The following is a 22,152-nucleotide window of genomic DNA, read 5'->3' as shown; positions in this document are numbered from 1 at the left end:
ACTGAAGTTCATATATTATTATTATTATTATTATTATTATTATTATTATTATTATTATTATTATTATTTTTATAATTTTTATTATTTTTATTATTATATTATTCATGGAGAAAAGTTTATCCAGTAAGTGGTCATTTAGCGCCTGGAGAATTAGATGTAATCAGGACTGATCAAAGAAAGAGAAGGGTTAGGCTCAAATCCATGGATCAAAAGCCCTTCGGCGCCAAAAAACATTCACCTGAAAGCTCACTCTATACGAAATACTCCAGCGAATACCCGTCGCGAACGCTCATCGGCCATGCCCATGGCACGGCCGATGGGCATTAATATTTATATATTGAGCTCTGAGTCCACCTACGTCCTACCGCTAAAATGAAGCTTTATATAGAGATACCATGAAATTGAGGATTTGCTGGGAAAAAAAATCCACCTATGGCTTGGTCTGATGAATGATCGGGTGTTGGGCTGAATGATTCGTTGCCTGATACTCATAGCTTATCCTAGAATAGTGGTTATGGCTGCTATAATGGACAAATGTACTGTCCATTGTATCTGTGATGTTGGTAGCACAATGGTGCATTGCTCATTTGATGTTTGTCGGCTGCAAGTTTACCTCCATGGTGAGGTGCATCAGTTCTTAAAAAGCGGCTCTGGGTCTTGTCGAGTTTATATTATTTTGATGAATACTAATTTTAATTATTATGCAATGTAATAATGTATAAGTAACATACTTTCCATGTAATTGCAATGTAATCGTAATGTAACTTTTAGTGTAACTAGAGGAATTATAATATTGTTCCACAGTGTAACTCTTATGTTCTAGAATTTTATATCTATTATGTAAAAACAATGAAAATGTAATGTAACTAATAGAATTATGCAATTGTTCTGCATTGTAATTGTTATATTTTAGAATTTTTATGTAATAGTAATGAAATATAACTGTATTGCAACTATAAATGTAATTACCTGAATGCATTTGGTTATGGGCTGCATCAATAGAAATTTACTGTCCACTGCTTTTATAACGTGGTGCTTACCAAATGGCATCGCAACAAGGCGAGTACAGTTATAGTCCGGCAGATGCGTGAAATGATCGTGCAATTTGTGACCCAAACATGCTGGAAAGATTTATTGTATAAGATCATTTAAGACGAATGGAACCACTCTGGTTCCTAACCCGTTTACCTCTGACGGTCATTTCTCCAAATGACATCCACAAATTATTTAGTCAACGAAATCCTGCCCTGTTTATTTTTGACAAGACTGAACTGGACTATTGCTCTAGAAATGATTTCAAGAGAGTCTTTTTTTTTCCTACGGCATATTCTGAATTGCACTAAACCGCGGAAATAGGCAGAATACAAGTTTTTCGATATAATTTTTTTGTCCTGATTACTTCAGATACGGTGGCAAACAGGCAGTAATGCATAAAACGTAATAATATAACGTAATTAAAAGAATTTTGAAGTCATAAGTAATGGAATGCTTTCATATCTATATAAATAATAACCATAAACTATCTTGAAATATCTGCACTAGAGGAAAAGCTGGATTAACCACTTTTTTGGAAATTATTGATACGAATCCGAACCTTGATGTAACATTTCGAAAACTCAGCTTCTGTGGTAATGTTTGCCACAGATGAATTGCACAAAACAGCAACAGAAAACAATACTACTATTGTAGCAATAAAAGATTGCCCTCTATTACTGACAGCAACTTCCACATTTGCATAGGCTGGTGCAGGGTATAATTGTTCCCCATCTACAGCGGCTCCCACAACCTTTGGCTCATCCATAACTGATTATTTCCGACAGGCCACTCCAGCCTCTGGTAGTGTCATGCATCGAACCTTCCATCCATCAACCATCATTATTCAACTGAAGTCATTTAGACGGAATGGGAAGCAGGGATTCTGAAGGAAGGTCTAAATGCTGCCTGGTATTCATCAAGGGTGTGTTACTGAAGCACGTCTTGCATGGAAATAATGTTCTCTATTTGGCTGCCCTACTGGGAGACCATGATTCACTTGGCTTCATTTACGCTGACTTCTGTGCTGCAGGTATCATAATTAGGCTCACGAAAAGTTCAACACCTGACAAGACTGCTGAAACTGATAACACCTGCCTAGCGCAGCTACTGCAGGTGTAATCAGTGGGAATGATTGACAGGCTTTCCACGACTTGAATTTGCAATTACGAAGGAAACTTGATGTTTCATCACATCTTGTAAAACCATGGAAAATAGGCAGTGCGTCGCATCTATCTTGATCCTACCTCTGAGAGACGGTATTTGTATCCAAGTAGGGATAAGTTTTCCATACACATGCCTAATTACAGACTGTCGCAGCTGATCTTGTTAAATGAGATGAATAACTAGGATGAGAACAGCTGTTACCTGTTCTAATGAGGATACCTCTGCAGTCAATATGTGCGTCATTGGCTGTGTGTAGCAGCATCCTGGTATCGCCTATAATCGTGGTTGCATTCTGCTAGTCCATTTGGACTTACACGTATGTTAGATCGGATGTTACTTCCATCGGTTAAGACTACTATGCAGGGATATGTTTTGGATGAAGTATATGTAACGGGAAATTAAAAAAAAATCAGTCGTGTTGATTTTAAGTCTCATGAAAGTACTCCAGTTTTGAGGCACAATCTTGTTTTCTTCAATTATATAAGTCTCCTTTCCTCGTTTCATCTGTGTTCCTCCTTCCAGTGAGTCACATCTGTACATATCAAACACTACAGCAAACTTGACCATTAGAAATAATTTGGCAGCGTCACTTGAAGAAATCTGCTGAGGAACTGATTCTCGTCTACATCCTTTTTAGATTTCCCAAACCTTTCAGCAAAGAAATTTTGATACGAGGTCGTCAAGGTAAGACAACAAGTGAATATTCGTCGTATGCATCAGGCCACGTTCACTGTATTTTTTTTACTCTCTTAAAAAGGGGTTTATCAGCTGAAGGAGTGATTCCCATTCATATTCTAGATTTCCCAAATACTTCAGCAAAGCAATTTTGATATGAAGTCCTCCAGGTAACACAACAAGTGAATAATCGCCGTATGCATCAAAACATGTCTATTGTATTTCGTTGACTATCGAAAGAAAGGGGTTAGTCACAGGTGCGGACTGCCGATTTTTTCCTGGATTAACGATACGACGTATTGCTTTGTTGACAACAGTAGCATGCCGAATCACTGTAAATGACTTTGATGCATTCTGAACCAATGAAAGAATCGCTTTTGTAATGGGCTGGCTTGTACACTGCTCTTCCTTGTTCGAGTGATAAGCTGCCAGTGATGTATGATAGTCACACATTGAATCTGAGTTGAGAGTAACATGTGATGACATTTACTTCTCTGCACCATTTGTGTTCCTCAGCAGAAAATTCTTGCATGTTATTTGATGAAGGGCGAGTAAGGTCCCATATATCAGGCACCAGCAGATGTTTTCTTGAAGTCATAACAAGGAAGACAGACCTATAACTTTCACGCATTCTGTTAACTCCGAATGTCACTGTAACATGCATAATACTAACCCGACGCCAGCTCATCTCCCAGGAAGAGGTGACGGGGATTACAAAGTCAAAAAGACTCAGAACCAGATAACCTTGTACCAGGTTGCTGGCTCTGTTTACACTGAAAATTAGCAAATTTGCTGGAGCCAAAACTGTGTGTTTATGATTAATTCGCGTAAGCAGTATTTTAATCTGAAATCGGAATTAACTCAAAATATAAGAATCTTCAGTTACAGATTTTTAAATAAATTTTATACGCATTATCTGAGAGCAACCTTCTCCAAGTTAATTAACTACACATATATTTGCCTCAGTAGCAGACGTAAAACTTTATTGTCCGATGTTATTTTAAGCTTGTTTTATAGCACAGTACATGCCACTCATCGTGCAAGTGAACATGATAAAATCATGAAGTCTTTCCTTTCTCTAATTGATCCCTCAGTGTGTAATTCACTTTATCATGAGCGACTTCAATATTCATGAATTTCTTAATTTTAAAATTGCACCATATTGCATATTTTTTTTTTAGAAAACGATTAACCTTTGTTATAATATGTTCACATAATTGATAGATGGTTGAGAGACGGACAAGGAGGCTAAACTTTATTTGGACAACGTTTGGAAATTATTTCGCTCTAAGTAGAGCAAAATATATTCAAAATAATTTGCTTTGCGTACTGTGTCTTTGTGTATAAACCTGTTGGTGGTACGACCTCCACGCCCAGTAGCAGTGGTATCGATTCTTAATCCTCTAATATGCTGCAATTTAAAATATAATGACATAGTTATATTTATCTCTACACACACTTATACTATCTTTCTCTTTTGGTGTTGCATTTCTAACTTACTACGTATAAAATAAGCATAAACGAATTCAGGCCAATACACACTTTTTCCTCCTCAACTTTTCATTCCACTGTTCTCCATTATATAAATTTCCTTATGTAAGGTTGTACATTAAATTGAAAATGAGTTTTAATGGTTTTAAATCCATATTATGGCTTCTATCAGTACTTCCATTTGTGAAATTTAATCGCTCTTGTGATTCCCTGTAATTATGATATAATTATGTTTGGTATCAAGAGTGATTAATATTACTTAGTAAAATATACGTAATCACAAATACAGAAACAACCACCACTTGATTCATATCATGCACGAGAAGTATTTATGTGCTGCCACAACTCCAACACCAGGCATCACAACAAAAGGAAAAATATTCAAAAAATGCTGGTGAAAGCAGGAATAAATCGTACGAAAAATATGTTGAGGAGAAAAATTGTGCAGTCTCAGGAAAAATACGACCTTAAAATGCAGCTGTAAGAGGCAAGATATCACTCATAATTCTGTCAAGGATACGTTTCACTAAACAATCAGCATTACTGGCTATGATTTATGATATAATGATATCTCTGAATCACATCAGCGACACTACTACGTTATCTAGTATAGCAGGATATCCGTTGGCGAGGTTGTGGCTGTGTTTTATTCATCAGGGAATAGAACAGTGTCTTCTGAAGAGGGTCTCAAATAATAATCTGTTATGCGGTTAAGTATTCGGTGGCCTATCAGAGCTAAATAAAAGTGATCAACACATGTTGGATTTCTAAGATGATTTTGAGAAGCTGGATAATAGTCTGCTAGAATCAAGTGCGTAGGGATCACAAACAGTATTTAGGGGGTCACTTTAGGTTTAAGTTTTATAAATTGCGCTCCTAAATGCTGAATTACTTAAAATTATCATTGCATCATTAGGAAACAGCACAGACAACTTGATTAATTTAATAAAAATCTTACTAAAAATTTTCTGTATTGCATCGAAACGGTTACTGATTGGCAACACGTCTTGAGAATAAAGATAACGCAGATAACACGGACATCAGATAACATCGGACATAGACAGGTACTGCAAGGAACTTGCAATCCCATTCATTGATAACTGGGACCTATTCTTTGGCAAACGTGATATGTATGCAAGGGATGGGGTTCATCTCTCTGGGGATGGAGTGGTTGCATTAGCCAATTCAATTGAGAGGGTAATTGATGACTTGTCTAGAAATTTAAACTGATAGATTATAGAGGTATGGGTGTTTGTGGGAAACAATCAGGCTGCAGTATTAGGGTTAAAAACGGCAGTTATTATCGGGATACCTCAGGGATATGTTTAAAAGACAATATTCAAAATAAAGTTGCTGGTAATAGCAAATCAATTGATTCACAAACAAAGAGGGATAGTAGAGGGCAACGAGTGACTAGCTCCCTTAAGGTTTACTATACAAATAGTAGGAGTCTAAGAAATAAGATAGATGAGCTAAGATTACTTGCAAGTGTAGGTAATATAGATATTATTGGTATAACAGAGACCTGGTTCAACCTGAAAGATAGAGAAATGCCTTCTGAATGCAACATACAGGGTTATAAACTATTCCACACTGATAGGGTCAACAGGAAGGGTGGTGGTGTGGCGATGTATGTTAGAGAAAATTTAAATTGTTGTCTTAGACATGATATAAGATTAGAAACATCGAACACAGAATCTGTTTGGCTACAGTTTCTCGAGGGACGTGACAAATTAATTTTGGGTGTGATTTATAGGCCTCCAAACCTTGATAGGGAGTGCAGTAAGCTGTTATGGGACGAAATTCTTAAGGCATCTAGATATGAAAATGTTGTCATAATGGGAAATTTTAACTTTAGACAAATTGATTGGAACAATATGACAGGAAATCTTGAGTCTAGTGACTTTCTTGATACGGTTCAAGATTGCTTTTTAGAACAGGTTGTGACAGAACCAACTAGAGGAAACAATCTGCTTGACTTGGTTCTTGCCAACAAAGATTCACTAATTAATAATCTTGAGGTTAATGATGAGCTTGGGGAAAGTGATCACAAATCACTTAGTTTCAATATATCATGGAATTACCAAGAGAACTGCAATCAAATCTCTGTCCCAGATTTTCGCTTGGCCGACTTCATGGGACTGAAAAATTACCTGGGTGGGCTAAATTGGGATGTCCTGACTATGGGTCAGGTAGGTGATCTTGTTTGCCAATATGACGTTTTTCAGAGCATATTTCTAGCTGACCAGACAACTTTTGTTCCGAGTAGGTAAATTAGATATAACAAAAATGATCCCAAATGGATGAACAATAGATTAAAACATCTCATTGGTCAAAAGAGAGGCATATATAGGCGTATCAAAAGAGGGGATGGGCAGTTAAGAAATCAATATATTCAATTAAAGAGAGAAATAAAGAAAGGAATAAGAAAAGCAAAAAGGGATTATGAGGCTAAGGTCGCAAGAGATTCAAAGACTAACCCAAAAGGGTTCTTTCAGGTATACAGAAGTAAGATTGGGAACAAGATTGACCCACCTAAGAGTAACTCTGGTCAGATCACTGACAGTGATAAGGATATGTGTGAAATTCTAAATACCTACTTCCTCTCAGTTTTCACCCAGGAAAATACTAGCGATATTCCTGAAATAATAGATTATGTAGAACAGGATGATGATAAACTATGTACTATTGCGGTAACTAGTGACATGGTCCTCAGACAAATAGAGAAACTAAAACCTAACAAATCCCCAGGCCCTGATGAACTGTTTGCAAGGGTGTTAAAGGAATGTAAAGAGGAACTTAGCATACCTTTGGCTAATCTTTTTAACATGTCACTACAAACTGGCATAGTGCCTGATAAGTGGAAAATGGCAAATGTAATACCTATTTACAAGGCAGGTGACAGGTCCTTGGCTTCGAACAATAGACCAATAGTGGGAAAATTTATGGAATCAATAATTGCCGAAGCAATTCGTAGCCATCTTGACAGGCACAGATTGATTAATGAATCTCAACACGGTTTTACAAAGGGGCGTTCCTGTCTTACGAATTTACTAACTTTTTTCACTAAGGTGTTTGAGGAGGTAGATCATGGTATTGAATATGATATTGTGTATATGGACTTCAGTAAGGCTTTCTATAGAGTTCCACACCAGAGACTATTGAGGAAACTTAAGGCACACGGAATAAGAGGAGAAATTTTTTCCTGGGTAGAAGCATGGCTGACAAATAGACAGCAGAGAGTTTGCATAAATGGGGAGAAATCAGAATGGGGGCACGACACAAGCGGTGTTCCTCAGGGGTCAGTGTTGGGACCGTTGTTGTTCACAATTTACATAAACGACATAGATGAGGGAATAAATAGCGACATAAGCAAATTTGCTGATGACACCAAAATAGGCCGTCCAATTCATTCTAATGAGGACACTAGACCACTCCAGGATGATTTGAATAGACTGATGCAATGGTCGGAGAAGTGGCAGATGCAGTTTAATATTGACAAATGCAAAGTTCTAAATGCTGGACAGTTAAATAACCATGCCACATATAAACTAAATAATGTAGAACTTAATACTACTGATTGCGAAAAGGATTTAGGAGTTCTGGTTAGCAGTAATCTAAAACCAAGACAACAGTGCATTAGTGCGCGCAATAAAGCTAACAGAATTCTTAGCTTCATATCTAGAAGTATAAATAATAGAAGTCCTCAGGTTGTTCTTCAACTCTATATATCCTTGGTTAGGCCTCATTTAGACTATGCTGCTCAGTTCTGGTCACCGTATTACAGAATGGATATAAATGCTCTGGAAAACGTACAAAGGAGGATGACAAAGATAATCCCATGTATCAGAAATCTTCCCTATGAGGATAGACTGAGGGCCCTGAATCTACACTCTCTCGACAGGCGTAGAATTAGGGGGGATATGATCGAGGTGTATAAAAGGAAAACAGGAATAAATAAAGGGGATGTCAATAGCGTGCTGAAAATTTCCAGCCAAGACAGGACTCGCAGCAATGGTTTCAAGTTGGAAAAATTCGGATTCAGGAAGGATATAGGAAAGCACTGGTTTGGTAATAGAGTTGTGGATGAGTGGAAAAAACTCCCGAGTACAGTTATTCAGGCTAAAACGTTGGGTAGTTTTAAAAATTGGTTAGACAAATACATGAGTGGGTGTGGGTGGGTGTGAGTTGGACCTGACTAGCTTGTGCTGCTGGGTCTGGTGCAGTGCTCTATCCTTGAGTGGAGGTGACCAGACTGGGTGGGTCATTGGGCTAATCCGGGGGGGGTCATTGGTCTAATCCGGGGGAGACATGGACCTGCTCCGCATGGGTCAGTAGGCCTGTTGCAGTGTTCCTTCTTTCTTATGTTCTTATGTTCTTATATAAAATATTTAACTTCCAGATGGTCATTGGCAACGGCACAACTTATCAACGAAAAACATAACACTAATAATTATTCCAATAATATGAACAATATTTAAAAGATTTCGCAATATTCTTCTCAAGTGACTGAGTAACTGACTTGTCTAACTGGCTGAGTGAATAGCTGACTGCCTGAGTAACTGAAGGATCTTATACACAAATAACCCGCACATAGAAGAGAGAAGCCTACGACGACGTTTCGGTCCGACTTGGACCATTTACAAGGTCAGTGTGACTTTGTAAATGGTCCAAGTCGGACCGAAACGTCGTCGTAAGCTCCTTTCTTCTATGTATGGGTTATTTGTGTATCGTTCCAGTCACGGTATTGTGACTTATTTTTTATTTACTGAAGGAACTTGTTAGTGGCTGGTGGACTAGTTTAGAAGCTGACCAACTGGCTTAGCTGTTGACCGAATGATTGACTGGTTGATTAGGTGGCTGACTGATTCGCTTACTAGTTACCTGGTTGGCTGACTGATTCGCTAACAGGGTTGACCGTCGCCAGCCAGGCGCGTCTTGGTAAATACTCTGGACGGAGTCGACCCACCCGATACACATGTCACCTTTTTCCTGACTACGCAACTTTCTCAACTTTTTTTTCCCCGTGGAGTTTTAGCTGCGTCTCTGAAGCACAATTTTACTCCTCTGGAGAGAGTTTGTGAGGAACCTCTGCTGGTGTGAGCTACTGAGAGAGCTCTGCTGGCAAGAACTTTTGAGAGATCTCTGCTGGCATGAGCTTGTGAGAGAGCTCTGAGAAATCCATGAACATATAAGCTTCTGAGAATGCTTTAAGGTTGTCGTCGTATGAGGAACCTCTTCTGCTGTGAGCTTACGAAGAACACGAAAGTCTCTTCTGGTGTTTACGAAGTCAGGAAGAGAAACAAGAATAGTTTAAAGGTTTCGTTAATTCCGCTCGCTCGGTGAAATTTTCTCCCATCCAGCAAAAATATATCTGTTTTAATTTCCACCCTCTCGCTAAGCTAATGTCAGCTTGTGAAAAAATGTAAAGTTTGTTGTGATTTTTCTTTTAAAATTATCTTATAATGCATTAGAGCTGTGTTATAGAGTAAGAGAGAGAGAGAGAGAGAGAGAGAGAGAGAGAGAGAGAGAGAGAGAGAGAGAGAGAGAGAGAGAGAGAGAGAGAGAGAGAGAGAGAGAGAGAGAGACAGACAGACAGACGGACAGACAGAGAGAGTGTCAATAATAGTTGAGATTGTAAATAACAGAATAGCAAAAGACTCTCTCCCCGTTCTCCAATTCCTGTGACCCTCATTGTCGTCTTGAAAATAGTGGATGAACGCGCAGATGAAAGCAGAGTCGATAGCTATGTTATAACTTTCACGTTTTTCACTATTATTGTGCATTGGATGATCAATATTCAACTTTTCATCCATTTTTTATAGTGAGCTTACATCATGGTTGAACTGACTACAACCATGGTATGCGTTGCACAAAGCTGAATTCTATATTTGCAAAGCGATTTTGGAACCTGATCTAAAAGAATTTTAAAAAGTTTTGTAAGTTAGAGGACTGTTCCAATGGTCTGTAACTCTGTATTAAACCTTTACTGAGTTATACGTCTTCCTGAGTTTCATGACTATGATTCGTGTCTTTGATTAACTATCACTTTCATATAGACCTCTGTGACTGCATTAAATGTCTTTGATGACAGTTGTGTTGCAGAGGTTTGAGCTTTGCTCATACCTCTGCAACACGTGTCAAGACGTGTCATTCAGCACTTACCAACAACGTGAAGAAGAACTCTGGCGTTGTGCGTGGGAGAGGACTGGAAATCCAAGCGGCAGCGATACTCGCCCTGGTCGCTGAACTCCACTTCGCGTACCACCAACGTCCAACTCCACCCTCGCTGCTTCTGAAAGCTTGCACGGCCACCGAAGCCGTCGGCTGCGGCGCGCGGGTTTCCTGTTCCGTCCTGCTGATGACCACGACTTCGTGAGTCCACGCTGAAGGAGGCGAAGAGAGGGAAGAAATGATGCAGATCTTTATTGGCAATAATGAAAGATGTGTTGCTGATGAGGGATATAGCGTGATGGTTATAATAAGTGGCATGCTGGTTATACAACGTCCTTTTAGTGTATTATGTTTTAAAGGTTCGTTAATACAGAAGTTTATCTATTCTATATAGTTTTATCTTCAAAGATGGCATGCACGGATGGCATGCACGGTTTTTAAATACGACACAAATTTACCTGTAAATTGAAATGTAACAAAGACTGAGTCATAACTAAATTTGTATCGGTCTCTGCACGATCCTAGAAAGGTATTCCTGTATCCCATCAACCGAACCTCTTCTGTTTCTATGAATCTAACTTAAATAGTGCAGGGTACTCATAAAATACTAATACAATGAGAGGTTAAAAAATGTGTGTGTGTGTGTGTGTGTGTGTGTGTGTGTGTGTGTGTGTGTGTGTGTGTGCGTAATATGTATACTTACAAATGCATGTAAAGTATATTGTATTGCATATGTATGTGCAAAGTGTGGGTGTCAGTGGATGTTTATGTCTGAACATATATTCGTGTGCATGTGTATGTACCGACGTGTGTGTATGGATGTATGTATACATGTATGGCTGCTTATATACGCGCTTACTGATGTATACTTATTCATGTATATGCATAAGCACATGTATATATGCACGTGTGCATATGTATGCATGTATAGTAATAGACTTTTCTTCTTTATGATGCCCCCTTTTCACGCCATGATCTCCTCCTTTTTTCTCCAGAGTGATCTCCTCTGGCAGAGCGGTCTCCGTAGACTAGAATTTTTCCAAAACTTCCACGGATGCAATTATGGCTTCCCAACAGTTTATCGTCACACTATTTCTTTGTATCAACAGTTTTTTCCTAGTTTTTCGTAAAAAATTAAAATTTGATTATTTTTTCTGAAGTATATAATATATATAGAGATATATATATATATATATATATATATATATATATAGATATATATATATATATATATATGTTAGGGAAATGTAGATAATTTTTCTCTTAGAGTATAATGCTCTCGGGGTCTAATACATATTTTAAATCGTATTATTAAAGACAGAGTAAAAATTAGTGGCTCAACCGTAATCCATTTGTACTTTAGGTTCAATTGAGTAATTCAGTGAATTGTGATTCCGATGTTACATGCATTGTACCATAGGTATATGCAGTGTACTATAGGTATACTCAGTGTACCATTTCAATGAAGTGTACCTCCCTTGATACCAATTACAGCATTCTACCAAACGTATAAGGTATATATTTCAAGATTTAGCCACTAATATTAGGGTACAGTTCCTGGTTTCTAAGGGTAAGCAGGTGACCTGACCATTTATGAGGATCTTATGATACAGCTCCTGGTCTCCATTTTAGAGGGCGTAACCACATAAATATTTAGGTATTCTTAACATGTATGGAAGTAACCATATTCAGACACAGGTAAGCTTCATTGTGGTAAGCATGGTAAATAAAATAATTACAAATTATTTTATTGACATGTTAAACGGTTATTGACACTTACAAAAATACATGTTATACATTTAAGTACAATGGTGGCATTATATACAATTTTTTAAATACATTCTTCATTCTTTATCCAACTTATAATCTGCATCATTTAGATATATACAGTGTTACACAACTACAGGCATTATTTTTATATCAGGGTGTATATTATCCTAGTACAATCATCTGCATTTTGGGGATATACATAGGTGCTCATATCTTAAGGAAGCGCTGATATTTAAGACGAACTTTTGATCAATGACAGACAAACCCCTCTTTTTAATCTTAACTGTACACATTTCTGAAGTGACACATTATAATATTAACTCGGTAATGTATTCTGTAAAGCTGGATGGTGAGATGGGAAATATCGGTAGAGTAACGGGAATCCCATCCAGTTTCATGCCATTATTAACTCTTGCTCGCTGTAAGAATGTTTCGTCTAATCCAGATAAGGAAACTAAGTGCAAATCAGTTAGTAATGTGAAGGGGCAAATGTGTACAGTTATGATTAAAAAAGAGGTTTGTCTGCCTTTGATGATAAGAAGCGCTTCTTAGATATCAATGCTTCTTTAGGATATAGCCATCCTGATATACCCCCAAAATGCAGAAGAATAAACTAGGATAATCTTCACTAACAATGTATATACCTCAATGAGAACTAAAACTTGTATATTTTACCATGAAGAATTTATTTTAAAACGAGTAACATCACCATTGTACACCAGTGTATGTACTCTTGAAGTTGTGGTAAAAATTTGTATTGTATTTATCATGCTGACCACAATAATGCTGACCTGTGTTGAATATGCTTACCTCCTTACCCTTGGGGATCTGAAACTGTATATTAAAGCCCACAAAATTGGTCGGGTCACTTGCATATATATTTTGGGACCAGGAGCTGTACCTCAAGATCCGCATAAGTGGTCAGGTCACTTGTTTACCCTTGGTAGAATACGATAATTACACCATGGGAGATACAATTCATTGAATTGGTACACTGAATCGGTAAAATGAATCTTATGTACAAATGAATTATGGTTGAGAACACTGCATAACAACACTAATTTTACTCTGTCTTTAATAATAAGTTTTAAATGAAATTCCAAGGGCAATATTACCTACATTTAATTGTCACTAACATTTATACGTAATTATCACTGAAAAAAAATCCCATTTACATATATAAATTGTGGGAAAAGTATTGATATATGGAAATGAAGTGAAAATAACTCTTTGGGTAATGAAACCGAAATTTCATCTACTGAATTCTTAAAAAAAAAAAAATTGTCAAAGAAACTGAGGTATCCCTAGCGTAATAGATCCCTCCGGGTCTATTACCCTAGGGATACCCATAGTGGGATTAAGTATGCCGAAAATTATAAGACTTTAAAAAAAACTGATCCAAGTAAATGGATTGAAAATAAACTCTTGGGAAAATAAAACCAAAATTTCAACCGCCAGAAATATAAGTCTTAGAAAAAATTTTGTTCCAAGAAAATGGAACTGGCCACTCTGAGATAGACGCTGAGGGTGGCCATACAACTGGCCACTCTGAGATAGACGCTGAAAAAAATTTTGTTCCAAGAAAATGGAACTGGCCACTCTGAGATAGACGCTGAAGGTGGCCATACAACTGGCCACTCTGAGATAGACGCTGAGGGTGGCCATACAACTAGCCACTCTGAGATAGACGCTGAGGGTGGCCATACAACTAGCCACTCTGGCTGCTGTTAGAGAAAGCCCATTACTGTGCATGCATACATGTGCATATATATATATATATATATATATATATATATATATATATATATATATATATATATATATATATATATATGCAAAACAACCACTCTGAAAGAATAGAGAAATTCCAAGCGCTTTCGTGACTACTCACATTATCAATAGTTCCTTGATAATGTGAGTAGTCACGAAAGCGCTTGGAATTTCTCTATTCTTTCAGAGTGGTTGTTTTGCATATTCTGAAATCACCTGTTTACTGTGATCTTATTGCATATATATATATATATATATATATATATATATATATATATATATATATATATATATATATATATATATATATATATATATATATATATATATATTGCACACGAGGTATAGAAAGAAATTTAGAAAACTCACTCCTATGCAGTTTGACTTGGTTTACACTTGCTCACAATGAACGTTCTCAGTTGTATAGCAAAACAAATGTATCCTGAGCACACTGTGTTTTATTTTAATTATAGAAACTGATTAAATTTGCACTAGCCTCCAGGACTCAAAATGTGAAAGAATGACAAGGTTAATGTGAGTGAATGACCAGAATGAAGTAGAGACAGAGAGAAGCACAATCAGACTGATAGATGGGGGGAGTGTGACAGAGATAGACAGTGAGACAGAGGCACAGTCAATCATATGCACTACCTGCAGCGACGAAAATAAAAAGAGAGACCTTCGGGAGTCGAGAATTAAGCAATAGACTGGAAAATGGAAAATCCAGTTACTGGAATATTGGAATCGAGGCTTGTATGACTATGAATATGAATTGAAATATATAATCGTTGGCTCTGGAAATTTTTAAAAATCCCTCCTGCGTAACCTATATATATATATATATATATATATATATATATATATATATATATATATATATATATATATATATATATATATATATATATATATATATATATATATATATCGTGCATAATAGGTAAAACCTGTGATTTTGGCTTAAATAGCAAGGCTCTTCTTGCCGAAAAACGGGGAGCAGAATGAAATTACGTCTGAGGCACCCACACCATCGTATGTCCTCGGATCACGGTACAACAACTAGCTCTGCTGGGTGCGTTTATCTTTGTAGGATTGAATGGTCCAGTGGGTTAGTGTGTCGTGAACTGCCACTCGCCATGAGGAGGGCTAAAACAACACTGGTTCGATCCCCCGGCTAGTCGCAGTGTTGTTATTGATTGAATACCACTCTTTCGTGGCTACAATATATATATATATATATATATATATATATATATATATATATATATATATATATATATATATATATATATATATATATATGCCGTGCCGAATATGTAAAACTGGTCAATTAGCAAGAACTCATTTAAAATTAAGTCCTTTCTAAAATTTTCTCTTATACGTTTAAAGATATATTTTTTTTCATTAATGTTAATGTAAAAATTTTTAATTTTGCATCAAAAGAATCTTAGAAAACTTATGGGGTTTAAAGAACGGCGCTTTTAGTTATGTTTTTATTCTCCCTCTCTCATTTTTACACAAGGTTTTGCAAGGCTAGGTTTAGGGTTCTTAATTTTATTTACAAGCTAAGAGCTGTTGCCTACATAGGCTCATTTGAAATCTCTCTCTCTCTCTCTCTCTCTCTCTCTCTCTCATACTGCCTTTTTTCTCCCTCTCTGTCTCTCTTCTTCTTTCCTCATCATTGCTGTTGCAGCATTGTTGGGCCTACTTCAATTATTTTAATCAAAGCGCTCGTTAATAAGGTGAAAATTGAATTCCACAAATTCGCGCTAAATTAAAAATTATATTCCCTAATATCAGTAGCAATGTAAAATTATTTACTTAAATTGGAGCATTAGTGAGTAAACTAGATTTTTTCCCCACTCAAATCTCTCTTTCTCCAAATATAATTATGGAATAATTTTTAAATATTACCTTCAAAAATTACTTTAACTATGGCTCAAATAGCCAGAATTGATAGCCTATTGTTCTTTAGTATCTGGAAATGCTATCACATTCATGGGGAAGCACTGAAACGCAAGGGGGTCGTACAGCTTTGGGGAAATCGAAGGCAATCAGATTCGATCCAAAGATGGAGAGGGTAGCTCCATTTGCTTAGATTAAGGGTTATCATTAAAGTTCCTTCCCTGGTGCAGGAGGGGCGGCAGGTCTCTTTTGCGAGCCGTAGCATCAATAAGCCTTCGATTTGTCGATGTATCTGGTACCATTGCAATTCACCACCCTCCTTGTTGTAAAGTGTCTTCAAGATTAGAGAAACAGCGGGAACAATCCTATGATCTCAATAGATCACCGGCATCACAGTTCGAGTATTAATTTCCCCTACGTGAAGAAAATGGACACATTGCAGAACATAGTAATTATGGAACAATGTTTCATTCTGTGTTGAGCTTTATGAAGTGTGACTACTCAGTGGTCCAAGTCGGACCTCAACGTCGTCATAAGCTTCTTTCTCCTATGTGTGGGTTACTTGTGTATTGTTCAAGTCATGGTATTATGCCTTTTTGTTCTTTATCAGGTCATGATATAGCTTTACACAGGGCGAAACATCGTCCCGATAAATCTTGATCTGTAACGTGGTTGCTCTCTTGACTACTTTCTGTAATACATCATTTGGACGCGAACTTACGAACAATTCCAGTAATCTAAAATGATAATCTTATCTAATGATATGAAAAAAAAACACGTACATTATTATTATAATAAAAAAAGAAGCGCTAAACCACATGGGCTATAAAAACAACACACAAAAAAAAAAACACGTCCAATCAGGACATTTATTAGAGAAAAAATTTCGCCACTAGTGGCTTCTTCAGTCCTAAGAACGAGTACATATATACAGAGGCAGGAATCAGGTGGAAAGCAACGAGAGGGTAGTAGTAGTAGTAGTAGTAGTAGTAGTCGTACTACTACAGGTACGGGTAGGTTCGCCAGGACGGCTCCTGGCCCGGGTCTTCTCAATGTGGTGACCCGGCAGCAGCTCCTGTAGCACTACTACCCTCTCGTGAGTGTATATAAGGGCAGGAGTACGGTGGAAAGCCGCTTTCCACCTGACTCCTGCCTTTATATATGCTCGTTCTTAGTTATCCCTATATTACAACTGAAATAGCCACTAGTGCGAAGAGTTCCTTCTAATAAATGTCCTGAACTGTAGATAATTGTCTTTTACCACATCTTGTCGGTATCATCATACCATTTCTCACTTATCCAATGAGTTTCAGTCCCTTTAAGTTCTAAGTTCTTGTTTCAAACCTTTTGAACACTCGAGGTGAGGGCCGTTAAAGAATGTTTTCATCCTAAGCTTGTCTACCCATAACTTCTTCTCTTTGATAATACATGAGAATTCTTATTCTAGATAGATCTAGATAGTTCTTCTGAACTATCAGCCTATGTGATGACTTAGAATTATATGCAACACTTGGGTATCTATCTTTATTACAGGAACGTTTCGCCTGGAAAACAACTTTCGCCAGTCGCCAAGACCAACGGACTGATAACGTCAAATCTACTACTTCTTCCACCGTTGAATTCACCTGTAATACACTGAAGAAACCTCTTGAACTACCGGCATGTTTCGGTAATCAGTATACAAATTGTTGTAAATTGGTCTTATATATCAACCTGTCCATATATTATACCATCAATAAGTTACTCTTGGTGTGGCCATGTAGAGCACAGCTATCTGTCTTCTCCATGTACTCCCATGTTCTCTCCTGTTACATGCTCGCAGCAACAAAAGCTTCACTTACAGAATCTTTCGCACGGATTCAATGCTTCACATCAAGGGGAAAAAAGTAACAACTTAAACCACCTTGCTACCAAAGCTGGTGTTGAGACATATATCTGCATTTGTAAATATAAATTTCATATTTGGTTTTATTTCTGAATCGATGTTTATGGATTTCATCGTTCCTTTTTGAGACACGAGGTGACAGTGTCTCAAAATTACTGGACGTAGGGTCGATCCTCTACCATCACCTGTGCTGAAGCATCCACGCTCGTAGGGAGTGTCATAGATAACTATATCTGCTGTTCGATAACTTCTTCAAATGCCGTTTTTCAGTGACGGAAAGAACAAAGATTATCTCTTCAGTGAACATTAGTAGGATCCATTTTTTTCTTTCTTAATAAAAATATATTTCACTGTAAAAATTTCTTAGTCATCCAGAAGATGAAAAAAAAAGTGATTTCGCTCTGTGTAAAGATCTGGTAGAAAATTTGACTCCTTTAATAATAATAAGGAAAGCGTATCTTTAAACATACATGAACATAAGAATTTTAACCTATTCCTCGCAGGCTCAAGTCAGCATCACACTGTAAAGCCCAGGTACCAAGAGAGAGAGAGAGAGAGAGAGAGAGAGAGAGAGAGAGAGAGAGAGAGAGAGAGAGAGAGAGAGAGAGAGAGAGAGAGAGCGAGAGAGAGAGAGAGATGGCTCCAACTTCATCCAGTTCCTTTCTTGTATGTCTCATAGCAATAAAAATGCTTTCAAATGAGCTGATGTATGAAACAGCTCTTAGCTTGCCAATAAAGCTAGGGATCCTTAACCTAACCTTGTCAAACCCTATGTAAGAGAGAGAGAGAGAGAGAGAGAGAGAGAGAGAGAGAGAGAGAGAGGGGGTGCTGGCGATGGGTAAAAGGAAGGTGTGGAAGGCAGGGTAAACAGGTGAACATAAAACAGGTCGTGCTCACAATATACAAGGTAATCGGTGAGAAAAAACAGACACACATTCTAAAACATAAATTGCATGACACACAAACAGGGTGGAAGACATAGTGTATTGTCGACAAGTAGGAAAACAGAGATACACGTTAAAGAAACAACTTTTACTGGGACTTAAAGTTCTACAAAGCGAAATGTTTCCCAATAAAAAGCTTATTTTGCAACTTGTGTCTTCGAATCATTAGATCTAAGGTATAATACCCACAGATTGATGAATTAGACATAAGCAACGCCTATCTTTATATATATATATATATATATATATATATATATATATATATATATATATATATATATATATATATATGTCGTGCCGAATATGTAAAACTGGCCAATTAGCAAGAACTCATTTAAAATTAAGTCCTTTCTAAAATTTTCTCTTATACGTTTAAAGATATATTTTTTTCATTAATGTTGATTTAAAAATTTATAATTTTGCACCAAAAGGAACTTAGAAAACTTACCTAACCTTATTATATCAAGCTAAATTTATTTTAGCCTAACCCAACTAAATATATTTTAGATTTGTTTACCATAATTTAATACTAAACAAACACAGTGAAACATATTTTTTTCGTTAGGTTCAGAATAATTTTGGCGAAATTATTGCATACACAAATTTTCACTTGTCGTATATGGCAAGTTGAGCGTTGCTATTTAAGCCAAGATCGCAAGTTCTGCCTATTCGGCACGAAACACACACACACACACACACACATATATATATATATATATATATATATATATATATATATATATATATATATATATATATATATATATATATATATATATATATATATAAATTCTCAAACAGCTTCAGGGAAAACCTTGAGTTTTCCCTGAAGCAAGTTTATTCTTTTCTCTGAGGATGAGGGTCCCTATGACAGTTCTAGAGGTGGTACCTCCCTATATTTTATATATATATATATATATATATATATATATATATATATATATATATATATATATATATATATATATATATATATATATATATATATATATATACATATACACGGAGAGACGTTTCGCCTGCATAGCAGGCTTTAGATTCATAAATTTTGCTGAACATGGGAAAATGTCTTAATATAAAAGAAAAAACAGGTGCTGCATATATTTCCCTTTCATCAATCAGTGTGTTTATCTGCAGAGACGCAAACAAGGATAGAACAAGAGAGCTTACCTGAAGACGGGTGTTTTAGTGCCGTTCTTGTACCAGAGAACCAGTATGACAGGGTCTTCCGGGGCGGTGGTGAGGTTACAGGGAAGATATGTTGTCTGACCTCTCACTGCATACACGGCCACCAGCGGTGCTGTGGGCCAACAACACAACACTTGGTCATTTGGCTGAAGGTCTTAACTATCGACAGAAATGAAGGCAAGATAAATGTAGCAGATAAAAGGGGACAACCTTTCGCTCTAAAGAGAGCGTGAAAGAGGGGGAATTTCCTAAAAATGTTAGTTAATATATATATATATATATATATATATATATATATATATATATATATATATATATATATATATATATATATATATATATATATATATAATGCCGTGCCTAATAGGTAAAACTGGCCAATTAGCAAGAACTCATTTAAAATTAAGTCCTTTCTAAAATTTTCTCTTATATGTTTAAGGATATATTTTTTTCATTAATGTTGATGTAAAAATTTATAATTTTGCACCAAAAGGAACTTAGAAAACTTACCTAACCTTATTATAACAAGCGTAATTTATTTTAGCCTAACCCAACTAAATAAATTTTAGATTTGTTTACAATAATTTAATACTACTAAACAAACACAGTGAAATATATCTTTTTCGTTAGGTTCAGAATGATTTTGGCGAAATTATTGCGAAATTATTCCTGTTGTAGAGAACGTGGGTTACCGATCAATATACAGAGCTGCTTCCTCATTTCTTGCTTCTTGTGTGTCTCACCGTGAGTTTCTCAGTTACTATAGTAAGCTAAGATAATATGTTTACTGTGGGTAAAGAACATCATTAATCTCGTTGAGGGAAGAGCTGTAACGAAAACAGTGAAACAACCATATGAAGGAATACAGCATATTTCGACTTCATACCGACGCCCATTTCAACAAACTAAAAAGTGGAGACAGTGGCAGGCTGCAGCAGTTGGTAACGAAGACACACTTGCTGAGGGGACCTTCATTTCAACAATGTTTCACGCAACATTAGGCTTTATCAAGCAGTTTAAAAACGCATATTGTTGGATGAAACGTTCCAATGAAGGTCTTACATCTTTGACCCGTGTTTCTTGAAAAACTGATATATGTATATGATAATTAGATGATAGGCATATATTACTGATAACTTGATGACCAGGGCACATCTTCTACACTTGGGTATCTAGGTGTTGCACATGCGTCTTATTCACCAATCTTTACACACTACTGAAGCTTGTCGATGAAATCTCTATCTGTGGGCCAGGATGCAGGGAGCTGATGGGAGCACCACAGGGACATTCAAACCCGTGTGGACGAGGGGCGCGAACCTTCACACAAACATGGATGAACCTAAACCGGGACGGGAAATGGTTAATCAATGGCTGCTAGTGCAAGTGACCAAAGGTGGTTTTGGAGATATAGCCCCGTAAAAAAGGAATAGAGGAGCATGGGGGAGAGAGAGAGTGAGAGGGCCAGGGGAAAGGGGTGTTAGCGTGAATGGAACGGATGTCAGGTGAAAGGAGGAAACGAAATGGAAGGCACGACTTGTTCCATCTTTGGCAGCGTTTTCTAGGAAGGTGATCAAAATAGTTTGTGTTTGGATGGTGAGAGAGAGAGAGAGAGAGAGAAAAAGCAATATTATGGACAATAATAAAAGTAATAATAATAATAATAATAATAATAATAATAATAATAATAATAATAATAATATTAATAATCTCAAACGGAGAGCACCGTCTACAAAAATGAGCATTGGTCATTAAAAATCTTATCTCCAGACGTTAAAGGGGATTTTTTTGCATAAAACATGAAGCGGATACAAGGTGTCGTGCGAAATGGGCTTAAGCAGCTGTTTATTCCAATTACCTTGAACTCTCGGGAGCACGGTCATCGACAGCTTGATTGAAACGAAGAGGCTGAGAACCAAGTAGGTGTGTGTGTGTGTGTGTGTGTGTGTGTGTGTGTGTGTGTGTGTGTGTGTGTGAGAGAGAGAGAGAGAGAGAGAGAGAGAGAGAGAGAGAGAGAGAGAGAGAGAGAGAGAGAGAGAGAGAGAGAGAGAGAGAGAGAGAGAGAAGTTCTAGCTAGCACCAGCTGGGGACCCACAGCCTCGGAGAAGAGCATAATGTACTTCCTGCGTTTTTTTAATATTTTAGTCCCCATCC

General features: G+C 36.9%; 1 protein-coding gene across 2 annotated transcripts in view; it reads right to left on the bottom strand.

Annotated features, from left to right (window-relative positions):
- LOC128695329 (uncharacterized) overlaps nucleotides 1-22,152 on the bottom strand; it is a 525,149-nt gene that overhangs the window by 137,527 nt on the left and 365,470 nt on the right. For both annotated transcript variants that reach the window (XM_070095416.1, XM_070095417.1), the window contains exons 3-4: nucleotides 19,984-20,113; nucleotides 10,531-10,751 (exon numbers count right to left, since the gene is read on the bottom strand). In XM_070095416.1, coding sequence (XP_069951517.1) covers nucleotides 10,531-10,751; nucleotides 19,984-20,113 — 351 coding nt within the window. The remainder of the gene's footprint in view (nucleotides 1-10,530; nucleotides 10,752-19,983; nucleotides 20,114-22,152) is intronic.

This window comes from Cherax quadricarinatus, chromosome 50 (assembly GCF_038502225.1).
Source record: "Cherax quadricarinatus isolate ZL_2023a chromosome 50, ASM3850222v1, whole genome shotgun sequence".
NCBI lineage: Eukaryota > Metazoa > Arthropoda > Malacostraca > Decapoda > Parastacidae > Cherax > Cherax quadricarinatus.
This window is presented reverse-complemented; position numbering and strand designations above follow the sequence as displayed.